This window comes from Echinococcus granulosus, assembly GCF_000524195.1.
Source record: "Echinococcus granulosus chromosome Unknown EG_S00014, whole genome shotgun sequence".
In the NCBI taxonomy this organism is placed as follows: Eukaryota; Metazoa; Platyhelminthes; class Cestoda; order Cyclophyllidea; family Taeniidae; genus Echinococcus; species Echinococcus granulosus.
The window spans coordinates 1,328,464-1,345,312 of NW_020170394.1; the positions used below are offsets into that span (position 1 = coordinate 1,328,464).

The 16,849-nt window shown below is 39.1% G+C and overlaps 2 protein-coding genes across 2 annotated transcripts; one reads left to right on the forward strand and one right to left on the reverse strand. All coding sequences in view use genetic code 11, as the record gives it.

The window, feature by feature from the left end:
- Window positions 1-2,805: 2,805 nt before the first annotated feature.
- EGR_03015 (Nuclear receptor coactivator) lies at window positions 2,806-9,106 on the forward strand (the record flags this gene model as incomplete). The annotated part of the gene is made up of 5 exons (XM_024492264.1): window positions 2,806-3,225; window positions 4,128-4,292; window positions 6,646-6,909; window positions 8,480-8,553; window positions 8,971-9,106. The coding sequence occupies 5 exons, from the start codon at window positions 2,806-2,808 to the stop codon at window positions 9,104-9,106; spliced, it is 1,059 nt and encodes a 352-aa protein (XP_024353459.1).
- A 2,371-nt stretch (window positions 9,107-11,477) lies between these two features.
- On the reverse strand, window positions 11,478-16,583 carry EGR_03016 (LIM/homeobox protein Lhx9; the record flags this gene model as incomplete). Its single annotated transcript, XM_024492265.1, has 5 exons — window positions 11,478-11,491; window positions 11,550-11,805; window positions 14,221-14,582; window positions 15,904-16,205; window positions 16,501-16,583. The coding sequence occupies 5 exons, from the start codon at window positions 16,581-16,583 to the stop codon at window positions 11,478-11,480; spliced, it is 1,017 nt and encodes a 338-aa protein (XP_024353460.1).
- Between the last annotated feature and the right edge of the window lie 266 nt (window positions 16,584-16,849).

A 16,849-nucleotide genomic window follows, 5' to 3' on the forward strand; every position in this document is an offset into this window, starting at 1 on the left:
TTAATCTGCACTATAAACACAAAGTTTTACGCAATTTGAGTCATCTCGGCAGAACTTTGCCATTTGCAAACAGCACTGTCTAATATTGAATGCGTTGTTACGAGTCTGCGACAATTTCAGTAATCTCAATGCAATACTTTTGTGCTTTTGTTTTATGCATCCTACAGCAGCCTTTGCAGTAAATATGTTAAAAATTATCGAGAGGAAGGTAAAGTTATTGAGTGGTGCTTAATGAAACCAACCGTATAATTTTTTTCAATTAACTACCTGTAGAATATGCGTCAGTAAAGTAACAAAGCAGTGTGTGTCCATCCTGCATTCCCCTGCCAGGAATTGAATATGGAAGACTTACTGGGAATTTAGACAGTTGTCTTGAAACTTTATTACCTGTTACGCTATTCAAGTGCTAGAAGAGGCATGGCATATGGTTCAAATTATGAATACCATCCCTTTGAACAGTGAGCACATCACGTACAATGAAGTATTTTCCCAAAATAGGCATACGTGTTCAACAAAATCAAGCAAGATAGTTAATTTCCGAAAACAGTAATGTTCCAGTATTTGCATAGCATAAATTTGTTTTGCTCCCGCACATCGATTTAATAAACGAAACGTTCCGATGGCGTTAAATTGGGTCGTGCATGTCTGTCTTAATTTTTACGGAGGAAGTGGTTTGTGTAGTAAGTTAATCCATGGCATTTGTGGTGGCGATTTCACCACTTCGAGAAAATGTTGCATACAAATAGGCTAAAAGGCTCCTTTTGTTAAAAATAAAGGTAATCGTTTGAATTAATCTCGTGGAATTCACTGAGGGTTTTGTAAAAAAATATGACTTATTTTTCCACTTTTAAAAAACTGTTAGTTTTGACTGCTGTTTTAGCGGAACAGCCTTTGGGAACGGTGCTGCTGGAAAACGAGGCATTTCTATGCTGTACAGTCAGACGAAACCGACTGGTTTCAGGAGATTCCATTAGTCCGTCGTCAAGCCCAGCAGGAGCCCAGTGGTTCATCGTTTCCAGGCGAAGGTGTGCTTTTACACTTACACAGTTTTTCAGACAATGAGGTGTTTAAAGTGAAAATAGTGCAACGTTACTGACTGACATGAGAGCTTGCTAATTTGTCGTGCTTTTCTAGACCTCTTCATAAAATAGGAAACCCTTTCACACTTAAGCTGTTAAAATAGTTCCGCTGAAAAGAAATGCAGTTTATAAAGCTAATGTTCCTTGCATTGCAGAAGGTTAAACAAACCTGAACTGAGAGCTGAATTTGACTGCTCGTAATAGCGAATAAGATCCTTGGAATTTATAAAAGGTTGATTCTAATGAATATCCTTATCTTCACAAGGTTTCAAGCTTTTCTCTGTTTTGATTCACATAGACGCCATTTGTCTTGTTGCTGATAATACTACGGTGATTTATTCGTAGAAAGTGTGTTTCCTATTTGGAACAGTGTACCCCTTATTAAAGCGAGTAAATCAAACTATGCAATTTGATCCCTTTTAAAGTGGAACCTTTACGTCTATTTGAGACAGGCAATTGTTGTATGCCGAAGCCACTCTGACTTGGTATCACGCAGATCACGAAAAGGCGTGAATTTTGACTTACTTCGCATTTAAAATTTAACTGAGCATCAATAAATTGATTTGTTGTTCTTCCAGTGATCTACGAGGTTAATACATAAAGAACCTCAAAAGTGAGTTTCTTAGGCTTCATGTGTGTACTAACTTGTTTTCTTTAATAAGAAACCGCAAAAGTACGAAATATTATCTTTCCAAGTCCTTAATTCTTTGTAGGAGAAATTTCATTCTTTATCCGATACAATACATGGATGTAGGTAGATACTCCGATCTTACCGTCAGCTCCCCATCTTTTCATTTCCTAAATCAGCTAAATTAGTTTTTTGGGTCCTTACTGTTTCGCATACCGGCTGCAAATTTTCGTTTTATATTTCTCCCGAAATAAATCTGCTGATATTTTCTTAAAAGCTGATACAAAATTATGTCATGCAATAGTAAACATATTTGGTGCTCTGGGTATCCTCAGGGAAAGTTTATAACACTCACTTATCTACATGAAACAGAAAAGTAGGGTCCATGTAAATGACTTACTCGCTCAAGTAAAGAAGGGGCATAAAACGCCAAGTGGACCCCTCCTCTGTCCTCGCAGGAAAGTTACCTCAGACACACATCCTTTTCTTATTTCTCGATACTGATCATTGAACCTTTTTAGCAGACGCCGGCTTGAAATGGCATTTAGAAAGTGACATCCCATAATGTAATGGGCAATGCATTTGCGTGTAGCAAACTGCAATGCCATTCGTCTACAGCAGAGGCCTTCACAAAGAGCCACTGCACCCACAATTAATATGGCGGGTAACTTTACGAATATTAACATAAATTAGGTGATCAGACTGCAGTCAACCTTGGGAATAACAGTGTTTAAGACACTTTAGCTTATCAACGATATCGCCTAGAAACTGCGATAGGATCGTGATCGGCGGACAGGATGTCGATGCCGATTTATTTAATTTCATAAATACCTTTGGCATAAGAATTCTAATGAAAAATTAGGACTTGTGATGGGAAATTAGTAAGTCGACAGACATCTTTACCAAAAGTTTATGGTTAATACAAAGGGGATTGTGGTAAACTACTGAGTCTTTTATTTAAAGAGAGCGTATGCCACGTGTCACCAAATTATTTCACTCATTTGCTATTTCAGCATTGAAGACCTTGAAAAATTCCTGACTGGCAGTAATCTTGGCTTTGCATCTGTTATACCGATGGACAATTCATCGCATAAGATAATGGGAGAGAAGAACAAGAGAGAAAGTGAGAAGCTTAACAGCATTCCTGATGCTATTGGGTCACTCGTCGCTCGGCAAATGACCCTGCATTTCTGCAGTCCGGAGTCCAGCATCACCTCCTCACAGGGCTACATCAGCCGTAGTCTCGGCCGGCTGATGCAGCGCACCGCGTCTGCCCGCAGCAAAGCCAACTTCGTCACTGCCGGTGGCCCCATGAGTGAGCGACGCAGGAACCTCTCCGCAGGCTGCAGTGAGGAGCTGTTCTCCGATCACGCGGCGATCGATGTGAATTCCGTTGTCAAAAAAACTGGCGACGAATCCGACAGCATTATCTTTGATCAATCCTCTTCCAGCATACCGTCATTTGCTGATGAGAAGGAAGTCTTCGATATGCTGCGACAGTCATCTCTGGCTTGGGAGGTGCTTTTGTACATTTTCAGATATCTACTTTTTAATTTAGTTGCATGTTATAGCCTTTCAGGGCGGAGAATGGGTGCTTATTCCTGAGCCTTGTACAAAGATCTAAACGCTTTTGCGTTAATTGTTTTTTAATTCACCCGCAATTATTTTACGCACCTGAGCAATAAAAGCAAGTTCCTATGATAAAAAGAACAGGGAATACTTAGTTTATCCTGTGAATGGCAGTGCCTTTAAGTCATGCTAAGTTTTTCCAACTCTTAGCGATGGTAATACCAATTTCCACTCACAAAAAGGGATTTATTCTGGTGCAAAATATTTGTTGGAATAGACTTGATTGTTTTGTACTACTAATATGACACCTTATTCTACCGAATAATTTCTCTAAATATGACAGTAATCGTCTACTTGTTTTATTATCGAAATCTTTTCCTACTTTGAATTTTTCTACAAACAGCTGAACGAGCTCTGTCATATCACTCTCAGTAAAATGTGGTCTCTCTTCATTTCATTGCCTAAGAATACTACAGCCTATTCAACACTACGAACAGCTTTTGCTACGGGAGAGGTTAAAACATTAAAATGAGTTCCGCTTAAATAATTGACAAATGTGTTAATCGAATTGTGAAAGGCTGATGGGTTGATATGTTGATGGGAGGCAACATTGAAAGAAACTAAATTTCGGAAAAAGCTTAAAAGCTCACTTTCATCAAACTGTGATTGGAATAGATTAAAGGCAATTGTGGATAAGGTCACAGCACCGAATCAACCAGAGAGATACATGAGTTGGTGATACTATGAGAGGCCGAATACTCTTCCCTTAATGCACCTCTGCAGCCTAGGCTGGCTGAGGTTAGTGATGTGGCTATGGCTCACTCTCACCCGTCTTCTTCATTTTATTTCAGCTGGTTAGCGAGCAGGAGTTTATACAGACGTGTGTTCTGGCTGAGGGAGAGAAGGAGCAAGTTGGTAGCTGCGAGACAACAGAATCGGCAGTTTTCACTCTCCTCTCACCTCCTGCTTCTCTCCTACAGAGTTGCATCCTCACCAGCCAAACACAAGTTCATGAAGTGAGGATCACGCAATGTTTTGAAAGTTTGTTACTCTTTTGTCCTCCACTTTCTTAGTAACAGCGTCAAATGAAGCGCAAACCCAACCTTTGGTTCAGATCAATCCAGCCTCGATAGTGTCGAACCGCCTAGATTAGAATTTTTCAGTTGAGGGGATTTAGCTATATTTTCAATTATTTTAGTATATCCTTCAAACATTATTTGCGTGTAGGCAGATGACAATGATCATTTGTATGTGATTTACTAATACACTCCAAAAAGACCACAGATTATCCGTCCTCTCTGAGTATCTCCTGACCTTACTTTAAAGTTCATTCTTATAGCAAAAAATCCATTACAGTGTTATCAACTAATATATCGTCGTTATTTGATAATGGACTAAAGTTATCGAAGGGTTGCTCAGTAGCATTTGACAAAGTGATTTTCTTCTACACTTCCAATCATCTAGTAGAGAAAAAGATAGTTACTTGTGGTCTGAGTAATGCCGCCATTAAATTTGCACGATTTTTGTCCACCACCACGTGACAGAAATAGCGAAACTGTACGTATAACTATTAATATAAATGTGTATATCGTTATATGTCTATAAATTTATGATTATTCGAATAGGCATTCATTTTTACAATTATTTAACATACAGGACTTTGTCGAAAACACTGACCATTATATCCGAGTGCTGGTTTTTACGAGAGGTCGTCTTGAGGAGGGCATTATTCATTGAGACGGTGGAGGTCAAGGTTATCTTTTTTGCCTTTTGAGTTCCCTTTCCGAGATCCCATTGGATCCTTTGTTTTTACCAGCATGCTTAAGGATTTTTGCCTGGTGCTGTGACAAAGCCGTCGGACTTCGTCACGAGGGTTGCAACACACTCTTCACATTTTACTTTGTGCCGATCCAATTCTGTGGCTATTTAATATTATCTTCAGTGGCACTTACTTGGACGTTATGATTTAGAAAATAAAGACTATTTAGTGATCATTTTAACTCTAATCGTCGCTAGCTAAGCTCACTTTCAACTGAAAATTATGCATTCCTAATGTGATTACAAGTGATTGCTGGACAGTAGATAGCTTTTTTGTTTCCTCGTTTATTCTTTGTAACTTTTCCCTATAACGACAATTGACAAACCCCGTAAAATTCTTATTAGAGCAAAAAGATTTCTCAATAAATTTTCGCTACCTTCGCATATTACTTTTAAGGTTGTTCAGTGACTCGACGCATTACGGAAGTCCGATTTAAACTTCAGGGCTAAATAATTATCCCCGCTTTGCTATTTACACAAATAGAAAATTTTTAGATTGGATTTTTTATTTTTTTCAGGGCAATTGGTGTATTTTTGAGCGATACTTTGCAGCAAGGTTCTCAAATGAAGTAACAAATTCTTACCTTGAAAAAATTAATTAAAATGACTGATTTATGCGAGTTGGTTATAGAAGTTGAGTCCATTCCTGTAGTTGTTTATTTTAATGCGAGAATCCGATTGTGTGTAAAGAAGCCCTATTATGCGAAGACAACGGTTTGAACCATGTGAGAATTGAGAACAAACACAAATTCTCATGCTACTTTTCTCAGCACCTTATTTGACTACTAGTTATAAAAGATTGTGAGGAAAAGTATTTCGACACTGCCGCCTCAAATAAAGAGGCAGGTCCTATGGTGGATGCTCTTAAACTTATGCATAAAAAGCTCTAAACTACGATGTGGAACAAGGGTTGTCGAATGCTGGTAGGCTCTGAAACGCTTTCCTTGTCGTCTTAGAAACCACTCGCAAAAAATCACTCATTCTTCACAAAAGGCAGCTTATGGTGCAATTTACCCATTTAGTAAATCTATCCCCCCTTTTCAGAAGTCGTTTTTAAACATTTAAGGAAAGTCTGACGATTCGGTTATCCGGAATTTGAACGCTTTTGCAAAGACATGAAGATAATTCTTCAAACGCTTATAATACCAAAGCTCGCTTCCCTATTTGGCATCAATGAAAATCGTAGCCATTTCAAGTCCCGCGGTTCCCAAATCTTGAATAAACCATTTTACTTATAGGAAATAAGCTGTGATATTTTATGCATAATACAGATAACTCATGTTTAAAACGGCTGCACACAAGTGAAGGTCAGTATCAAGAACGGGATGATCCGCTCATTAATTTGGTTTGTGCATTATCGGCAATATTAGAGAATTGATTATAGTATACACATATTTATCATTTAAGCACATCTTCCAAACGATGGATCCTGGGATACACATTATTGAATTTTTCAATTTCTATAAGTCTTCGAATTTGTTTCCGCAACCAGTTGAATGCTTTTTGATATATTTTAGCAACGTCCTTCTTTCTATCAACTTTTTTTGCTAGCTTCTTGAAGCAATCCCTACGGGAGCACAGTTCCTTGATTGGTTCCTGACTTTCAGCACTGAGTTGCACGGCTTCAGTCTGAAGACACTCTATCGCCGTTGCGAAGACTTTGTCAGCGGTGACCTGCATGTTAACGTCGACCCTGACCCTTATCACACAGTTAGTAACGTCGAAAAAATGTGTACCTTTTCAAAGCAAAGAGCCTCTTCCATTGCGCAGCAAAACCAGCCCTGCGTCCTGCTCATCAAAGATACAACTGATTGTGTGAGGCTCAACCTATTACTATCCTGCACTCTAGGTCATTAGCATTGTTACTAAATATTCACAAAGTCAAAGAAAAATATCGTTTTCTTACTCCAATGAATTAAATATGTGCCTAAAAATTGTTCGCATATTTTTTGGTGGAGTAAAGTGTAGTGGAAGTGTAATTGATTATTCCTGTTGCAAACTCTTTTCAACCGGAGATAAAGTGAAAAAGTGATCTCCCTAAATCACGTTAATCTGTTATTCTTCCATCAACCCCAAATTACTGATAAAAGTTGTGGCCATGCAATACAAAGGATAATATTCTTTTTCAGAACACAGAATAGCCAGCGCCACCACACTTTTTATGATACGACTTGATTTTTACCACTCCCTCTAATCTCAAAAACACACTGCTTGGTAGGACGCATGGTTGCCAAACCACCTCTCTTGGTGACTCCGACCTCATAATTTCACAACCTTTATTAAGTAAACGGAAGCCATACTCACCTTTGCTTCCAATCGTGGGATGTAAATGTTGGCTTTGCTTCTAGATAAATTTTTTTTTCAAAGTACATGGTAATTAATGAAGCGTAACTAAGGTAATGCTTTGAATGTCTCAGTAGTAGGAAGAGTAAAAGGTGAATCATGTGGACTATTCCTTAGAGGGCGAGAAATCAAAGCGGCTGCCGAGAGGTTAGTCAAATTGCACGGCTAGTAAAAGCTTTTTATTCTCCACATTTGCTCTACAAACCGTGCAAGACACTCTACACCACTGCCAGCCGAACAAAACTGCATAGCTATCTACTGGAGTATGCAATCCATGTACAAGTTATTTAACCTCGTTAACTGTAGCACTGATGTTACCGATGAATAACTAGTGATTTAATTGTTCCATGACAGACTTTATCATTTTAGCTAATGGGAGCTTACCTAAGTTGCCATCCCCGGCTGAGCCGAGGTGTGTTTTATGGAACAGGCGAGTCTTTTGTCTTTCACTGGACCCCAGTTCCTACATCACCATGCATGGAAGAGAGTCAGAAGGGGGAAATTACTGGTTTGGCTTTGAAGTCTGAAAATCCGTGTTTCCGAGTAAGTTTAATTTCTTATGCTCTAAAACTTACAACCGATTTCAAGTTGCTCAATCTGTATACTTGTGACATAAAAAATAGAATTTATTCACCGGACGAATTTTAGGTGGCCATAAAAAATAGCTATGAATAATGCAGTCCAGACAAATCATTTTTACTGTAGATTCCAGTATGGGGTCACATGGATAGAAATAGCATAAACAAGTACGTTAAGTTTGAAGCGGATTATGGAAGCGGTGCACAAAATCTTATTTTTGTAAGCGTGGATTTTATGTCATCATTGAGATTTGTTTTATAGGGCTGACAATAACGAAATTATTTATTTCTACAGAATTTGTGGCTTATTAAGCACAAACATCTTTATAATGATTTAATGACAGCGGTTTCTTTACATAAATCGTCCCTTCAATCGTAGTAGATGTCACACACCTAACAGTATTTGCCAGATAGCTTCGGGCTTATGAAGATTTTTGTTCAAAATAATAATTATTTTTTTTTAGAAATACTCGTGGTCTAGGAAAAACTCATTCTTCATTTCCGGCGAACCCGAAGTCATCCTCATCGGGTGTTCAAAGTAAGTTCCAATGAAAGAAGCAATTTTCAAATATTTTCACGAGACTAACATTTAACACAGAATTTGAAAAATACTATATAAATAATTCACTTGCAAATTCATGTCGTAGTGCACTTGGAAATTGACCACTTTTTAGTTCAATACCACATTTTTCATTCCATTTGATGCCATTCCTGAACATGAGGTCAAAGTTCTGAGGAAATACGGAGGCTAAGCTTAACTAATTCAAAGGCTGCGATGCAAGCGCAGTGACCTGTGCTGCACTTGGCGCAACTCACGTTCTCGTGCGCGGCCTCAGCTCTACTTCGAGTGGCACATTTAATGTGGTGATTTTCAGGTAGCAGTAACTAAATTCCCTGAAGATTATAGGCTATAGGGATACATTGTTACAGTCTTTTGTGTTCTACGAACTCAAAGCGCTAGCTCCGCACTGAGGATAGACGAGAGTCTCAACAGAGGTCGAAGTCAGACCTGCGAGACCTTTGACAATCCCGAACTGACCCCGGGTGGCGACTTCTTCATTCACACAATTGAATTGTGGTCTCTCGGATAACCAGATTCTCTTCGCAAAAACTGCTCTTGACTCGATCATCCGCCCTGCTCACTTCAAAGTGTTGTGCGCTTCTGCTGTTGTCATTCATAGTTCATAGTAGTTCATAATCCCATGCCTTTCTACTTTCATGTTCAGAAAGATTCCGATCTCACAGAATAAACTTTTTGAGTTTGTGTCATTTTCGATCCCAACAGTGCCAGAGGTACTAAATCATTGCCAAACTCTTAGCGTAAGTCAGTAAAAATATCAAAAGGTATGCTTGAAATACCGTTTTAAAAGGTCAGTCTTACTGCAGTTAAAAAAATAGTTTTAATTTTTTTAGGATGCTGTGAAAATACCCCTCATTATTAAATGTTTGAATAAAGTTGACTGCAGTTTAAAGGGACATAAAAATGACATTGGAGATTATTCGTGTTAAAATCATCGGATACCATGTCTTCGCAACTGCAGGGCCAGAAGGACTACTCCAAAACCAACATTATCTGAAGGACAGTTGCAAATCCTAGGCATTGTGGCAAGAGGTGGAAGAATTTTTACCGACTTTGGTGTCTATAACTGTGACTTGTGTAAGTCATTTCCACATTAGATTTTACCTGCAACCGACAAAATTTTTCTGATACAGATTTAGACAAGACATATTTTGGATTCTGACGGTGTTATGTAATTAGTCATAATCAATGAAGTTCGCCTCTTGGGTCAGGTCAGGGAAAATGACTAGAATTTTTTTGATTTTGTTTTCCGGTACATTAACATTTCTTGTCCATCATTTAGTAGCATTTTGAGTGGAAATAGAGCGCTATTTGTACACACTCTACTTGGAAATTTGGTTTCAGTAAGTTACCACTTATTGAGAATAATTGGAAAATGAAATTTGACCTTAAACTACGTTGCCTAGACTTAATCCACCTAATAAGGCTATATTATCACTTACTACTGCCACAAAATGTGGTAAATGTACACACAACCGCGATGTGCTTACGATGACCACTTGTTTATACTGAAACAAAAGCAAGACGTCACGGACCATGTACTTGGAGGGGTGCTGGGTTTCTTCCACACTTTATTTGGCAAAAGAAGCTAAAACCCATTTGTAATTAATGTGAACAGTTGCTTAAAGAAATCCACTTTTCTGATAAAGGACAACTTAATCGTTGATATTGCCATGACAACCATCGTATGACTACTTTCCTTTACTCAAAGTATTTTATTGTTGTGATGCCAAGCCAGCTGGGTTTAAGTATTTAAATTCAATGAGTGATTTATGCGCTTCTACCTTAAGGTCTGCACTGGCAGATCTTCCGGATTTGTTTATTTTCTTTTCATTTTGGTCACAGTCATATCCACAACATGGCCTTTTAGAATTCCGGATCGCTGCAAAGTGTTTATCATCCAAAATGTGTTGAGTACGCGATGCTGCGGTTTCATGGTAATCAAAGCCACCTGACAAGATTAAATTCGCTTCCGTTTTCTGTGTTTAACGTGTTGTGAGCAATCCAGTCGTAGCATTGGGGAACGTGAACCACTGTAAGAATTCTCAGATTTATATAATTAGTTTGATTTTATTTGGTAAACACATTTCGTTCATATTAATAAGACGGATATACACTGCTTTAACATCAAGCCAACTACGAGTTTGAATTGCCTTCTCTGATAACACTGGAGTTTCGAAAACCTTCACATACATAAATTCAAGTACTTAGTTGTTCGAAAAACTCCAAAGGTACCGACTTAGCATGGTCTATGATACCAGGAAATCAAAGTGTCTTATTTGACGCAATTGATGTGCCGATGTCTCCTTACTTAGTACAGAGCAACAATATGTGGCTCGGGGCTTTCCTTTCGTTTACCCTTAGGTGCTAAAATAAAATCCGTGTAAAACAATTTTATGTCGAATATGCACTTTAGCTAACTTAATTTAATCATGAACAGTGGAGTTAGCGCTTTGTAAGTAGTTAAAAATGACCTGGACAGTCAAATAGTTTATGTAAATTCTCCTCTATATACGGATTAAATTTTGAAAATAGGGGATTCCGCGGAGTTACCATAGTTAAGTGCGCAAAAGAGAATTCAAAAGGGTACTTTGCATACGTAGCGTACCCTAAAAACAATGCCTTTAGAAACATTTTACTTAAAAACATGCAATTAAAGGTCCACAATTGTTGTCACAAAACTGCAGCTTAAAAGTCCTTTCCATTGCATTCTTTACTCATACCATTGTAGTTTTACTGTACACTCTTTATTAACAAGGCAGAAGTTGGCACATTCTTCCAGAAATAAACACTAGGGATCAGAAGGTCAAATGGGTAGGCAGAACAGTTCTAGCATAATTACACCCTCAAATATTTAAAGAATACATTGGTGATGAACGTATTTATAAGCAAGGACCTAAAATGAGAAGAGAGTGATTTGAGCGTGTTAGCTGGGTGTGCAAATTAAAACCTACCTTTGCTAAAATACGGTCCTAACGTAGCCTCTTCCAGCGTAGAGGTAAGCTGAGGAGACGGAGGCGATGATACCAAAACTTCAGAATCGTTACCTGCCATTTGATCACCTGTGCCAGTTAGTGGTGGGTTGGGAATGAATGCTTCCGTCACCTCTCCCTGAACACCAACAGATTGAGCTCGTGGACTTGGCTGTTGATGTTGCATGGAGTTTTGTACATTCTTCTTCTTTCGAGCTCTGGCATTTTGGAACCAAACCTTCAGGCAAATTTATCGTGACACCAAATGAGAAATACGCGAGGATAATGGACACTATTATGCCACAATATTTACATGGGTGGGATACAAAATGACTTGGAACCAAAAGAAACGGAAACCACATAATTCGGGATTTTGCTGTAAATAATCTGGGCATTTTGCAAACTATTCGGGTTTAATTGGAGTAGTCGAGGAGTTATTAAAATCCTACTAACAAAACTTTTCTGTACTACATCACTGGAGCCAAACTAAAACGACATCTCCAAATTAGCCATTTTCACTGTTTCATTTTCACCATACAATTAGTATCAGGGGAACCCAAAGTACAGCCGCAATAAAAGTAAAATAATCATATTTTCCACTTAATAAATTTTATATAAGTAATTGATTTAACAAATGCCGCTTGTAGCCTGGAAATAAGGTTGCATTTATCAGTAGTGCGTGCATAATCTTGCATTGCCAAAACCCGAGTTTCCAGCTTACTTCCCTAGCCCGCCCTCAGCATTAATAATTTTATTTTGAAAATTGGTCTTAGACCCCGAATCGCGGACAATCGAATGGTACCCCTTGAGATTTCGCAATAATTCTTATGTTTAGATAGGTACCACAGAGTAGACTAGTCACTCTAACCTTTACGATGGAATTCAATGTTCTCCCACCTAACGGCGCGCTGGGCTAAATATAGCAACCCACCTCAAGCGAGCACCAAGACGTGAGCACTGGCTCTCCGTGGGCGCAATAGGAGGAAGTGGCAGTGCGTGGAGCAGGTAGTCAGCCAATCACACACAACTGTACGACGTCTGTGAGCCTTCTCAGATTGCTTGACGGGACAGACTCTCTGCGATCTGTCACGTGAGCTGCGCTTTTAGGTGTAATATTTGCCTCACATTGGGAATACGCTCTGTGTTAAGCAAAAGCACGCCAGAACACCTATTAGAATGGGAGCCTTTTAACTTCGCTAAGCCGCAATCGGTCTTCGTCTGTCTAGGGAACCAAAACGAGCAACCCTCATTTTTAAACACGATCGCTAAGAGGAATCGTCACAAGTTACAGGGCATAGGGAAAGTAGAATGCTATTTGAATACTCTTTTCCAAAATTTTTAAACAAGTAAGCTTATGTTTTGACTACAAATGTCTTCCAATTTGCGGGCAGTTTATTTCGAAATGGGTAAAAGAATTTCGGGAATGGTCTATCAACAAGTTGTAATCTAAATAGAGTGCGGATGCTTATAGGACTCCTGTAATCTACCATTGTTAAAAGTAGAACATTTTGAGGCTCTCTTGGAAGGACCTGTGTCTTTTTTAGATTTAGAAGCATCAGCTTAAAGCCATAATCAAAAGTTTTTGAAAAATGCCAAAAAGTAGAGTTTAACTCTGGCTTCATGATTGGTAAGTACAAGTTTTGAGTTAAAGTGCTGGAATTGTAAGTTACAGTATATTAGTCGATCTTTGCTTCAGTGATAGAGAAACGACTCATTCTTGCATACTATCCGGGCTCGTCAAGTGGTTCTCAGATGATATCAACCACCTTGGCAGTACTTTTGGAGAACTTAATACACAGCTATATCTCAGGTGTCTGAATAGCTTTCAAAGAGCACGACTGATGCTTCTGCAGCATGAAGCAAAATTTTACATTTCACTCCAGTAATTTAAAGTGTTAGGGTGCCCTGAACTCCTAGCTTTGGATGTAAGAGACCTGCAGCTGTATGCTCCGGGGATTGGGAGGTTGTTAAGATATTTGAGTAGGCAAGTTGCCTACTGCCTTGATGTTCACCGCCCAGTTTGCCACTAATCTAATCGCGTGTGCCAAAATTTAGTTCGATGCAAACTAGACACACCCCAAATCAAAATGTATGCATTATTAGAACAGCCGATGGCACCAAAAAACTGGCTTGTTAAAAAAGAGGCACAAATGTTTCCTATATGGGTCTAAAACTTGATGCTGGCTTAATGTTACAATAAGCTTTTTTTGCTACCACCTACTGTACTTCAACTCAAGCTCAGTGCATCACTTCATATTAAAAGCATTGCCATCGGTTTGGTTAATCAACACATCCTACTAATTTGTATTGTTTTGTTGAAGTTTTAGAACAGCCGGCAAAAAAACAGTAGTTCGGTGACAAGATCGCACTAACAACACGACAACCCTCATTTAACGTGGCGCTTTTTTCATGTTAAAAGAAGCAACATTTGTGCATTGTTAAATCCTACTAGGTTGTAGATGATTAATTAGGGATATCGCTTAACTGTAAGATGAATAAATAAGATCCTTTGGATTTTTTTCCTAAAAGATTGTGGGAAATCCACCCGCTGTTGTGGAATGTTATATTTTCCATCCCTTAATTAAGATCTATTTTATCTTCAGTTTACCTACTGAAATTGTAATAGTAAAATGCACATTGGGAAAAAGTCCACCTGCGTGACGCGTTTGGTTAGAGAGGTGGCTTGAGCAATACGTTCCAATTCCTGTCCGTCAGGATTCGACACCGTTTTGAAGCTGGCCTGCAACACTGCAATCTGTTGTGGAGTGAAGCTGGTACGAACTCGCTTAGATCGCTGTTGGGGACCGCTGCTAGCGGAGGTGGATCGCGAGGAGGGTCGCTGTTGTTGCTGAAGGGCATGACCTTGATGTCCATGACTTTGGTGAGTGAATGAGCGGAGTGTAGTAGCTGGGATCTTCCCATTTTCATCAAAAACAGTGACTTCCTCAAATGCGAGCTCTGATCCACTTGAAGTTCGGCCCATGGAATTCGGTTTGGATTGAGAGGATTTGTCATCTGCACATAAATTGATGCATGACGTAGTATCACATGATATCCATCAATCTTGAGCAAATTCTAATTCTTTACAAGAATTTTATTTCTAAGCATATCATTTCGATAAATAGCATAACTTTGATACTCTTCCATCTGCTTGATCGAATCACTAATTGCCAGTCTCGCAAAATTTCTGCATTAAATGCGTCACCAGTGGACCCTAGCTTCTATCATATTCAGAGTTGGCTTCACGCCTTCTTCCATACTGCTTAATGAATTCCTTTGCTTTTAAGGTAATTTTGAATCAAACAATGTAAGAAACTGAGAGTGCATTTAAATGAGGAGCAAGCGCCTACATGTCGTTCCACCAATTAAGTATGGATGGTGCGTAACACACCGCATTTTTACCCGATACTAACAAAAATTGGAACTACACAATTTGTGAATATATTTTAAAGAATCACACTTCCATTCAGTTTCGAAAATAACGTCTTCTAAATGCTGCTCAACGAGGTTCTTCGCGTAGGCATTTAGTAATTACATTATAAATATCAGAATGCATAACACGCTTTTTAAGTACTGGTGTACTAACGCATTCAAAATAAGACAGAAACAGACTGAAAATCTAATCTGCTACCTTTAGGAGTATCAGGATACAATTTTTAGGGAGTTTTGGATCTCCTATACGCGACAAATTGCATAATGCCTATTAATACAACATTTTATGGTTTCGTAAGAACATGACAATTTTATTGTTTGAAGTCAATATAAATTTAATCCTCCGGAATACAGTAACTGTTATGCTAAAATAAGGCGTTGGTAAACTCTAACTTGTGGAAGCTGTTGGCTTGAGGCATTTGCTAATTAGACGTTTACCTCGTGTTTAGGCCAAATAGGACGCGCCTAGCTAATAAGTAGTTAGTACCTGCTGAGTGTGGAAATGAATGAAAAAGCATGTTTTAATGTCTAACCCACTTTCCTTAGTCAAGGGCCACGTCTGCCCTTTATGCTTGGCTGAGGTTAAAATGGTACTTTGATGCGCCAGTAAAGCTTTGACACTATAGTATGCTGGTAATGAACTTTAGACTGTCAATTGGCATGACTTGGCCAGGCAGACTTAGTGACTATAATTAAAGCGACAGCCATCGCACAACTATGACAAGTTTGTCAATGAGGTTTAATAATTTTTCCATGGTAAGAAAATGCTTAATGTCAGAGAAATTATTTACACGTACAAATAATTGAAGCAATACCCACCAAAAACATTTATGTACATACTGTGGAAGGTTTAAGTGACGAAAGTGCTTTGCATCATAGGAGGATACTTTACGTATAAACGAACCTCCGTCGAAGAATTCTTCAATCAAAGGGTTTTCAATAGAGTCAACATTTGTTCGCCCTGGATCACTCCACGATGTCTCTGGAAGCTCCGACTGCGGCTGCACAGATGCAGGTGGTGGAAGCGGACGGAGGTGCCAGGCGCAAAATACCTCACCTTTAGCAAAGGCGACATATTCACCAAATTGCAGTCTCCAGTTGCAGCGTGCGCAGGTGAAGCAGTCCAGGTGGAAGACGCAGTCGAATATGCGTTGTACCAACGAACCCTGTGGCATTCGAACCTTGCACTTGGCGCAGTGCGTCATCCTGCAATGGTTCGGGAGAAGCTGTTAGTTATCAACGGCGATTAGAAGCACGCAATGACATATTTTGAGAAGTCGACTTTGTTTGAAGTTTATTCCATTTGATAATGGTTATTTGTTTGTATCGTTGTTAGAAGGAAATTGGGTGCCTACTTACATTTAAGCGCTCTTGCTTTTCTGCTGGCGATATTGGCGTAAAAAGGCGAAAACACTATATTCATAATGTGCTGGTAAACTAAAAATTCCAACGTTATTCTGGGAGAGTTAACCTACATTTTGTAGCACGACTGGCAAAGTACTCCGAAGTGACGGTTAGCCCAACATCTTCCGTAAGATTCGTCCAACTGGAAGCCGCACCGAGAGCAACGCAGACAAGTGACATGAAAATGGATTAGTTCTCCATCACCACCATCACTCGAAGCTTGCGAAAGTCCAAGAAGAAACTCGGAGTAAATTGAGCAATGGCAGTTGGCACATATGGGGAGCGTGTTTTCTTCATGCAATTTGAATTTTTGCATTGTTATCACAGTTGGTGAGGAGGCAACTGGAAGCCCTTGAGTGTAATAGTGTTTTCTTCATCAACATTCACAGTGTTATAAGACGGAACATAAACGGTACCAAGTGCCAAAATGATCAGTAAGACAGAAA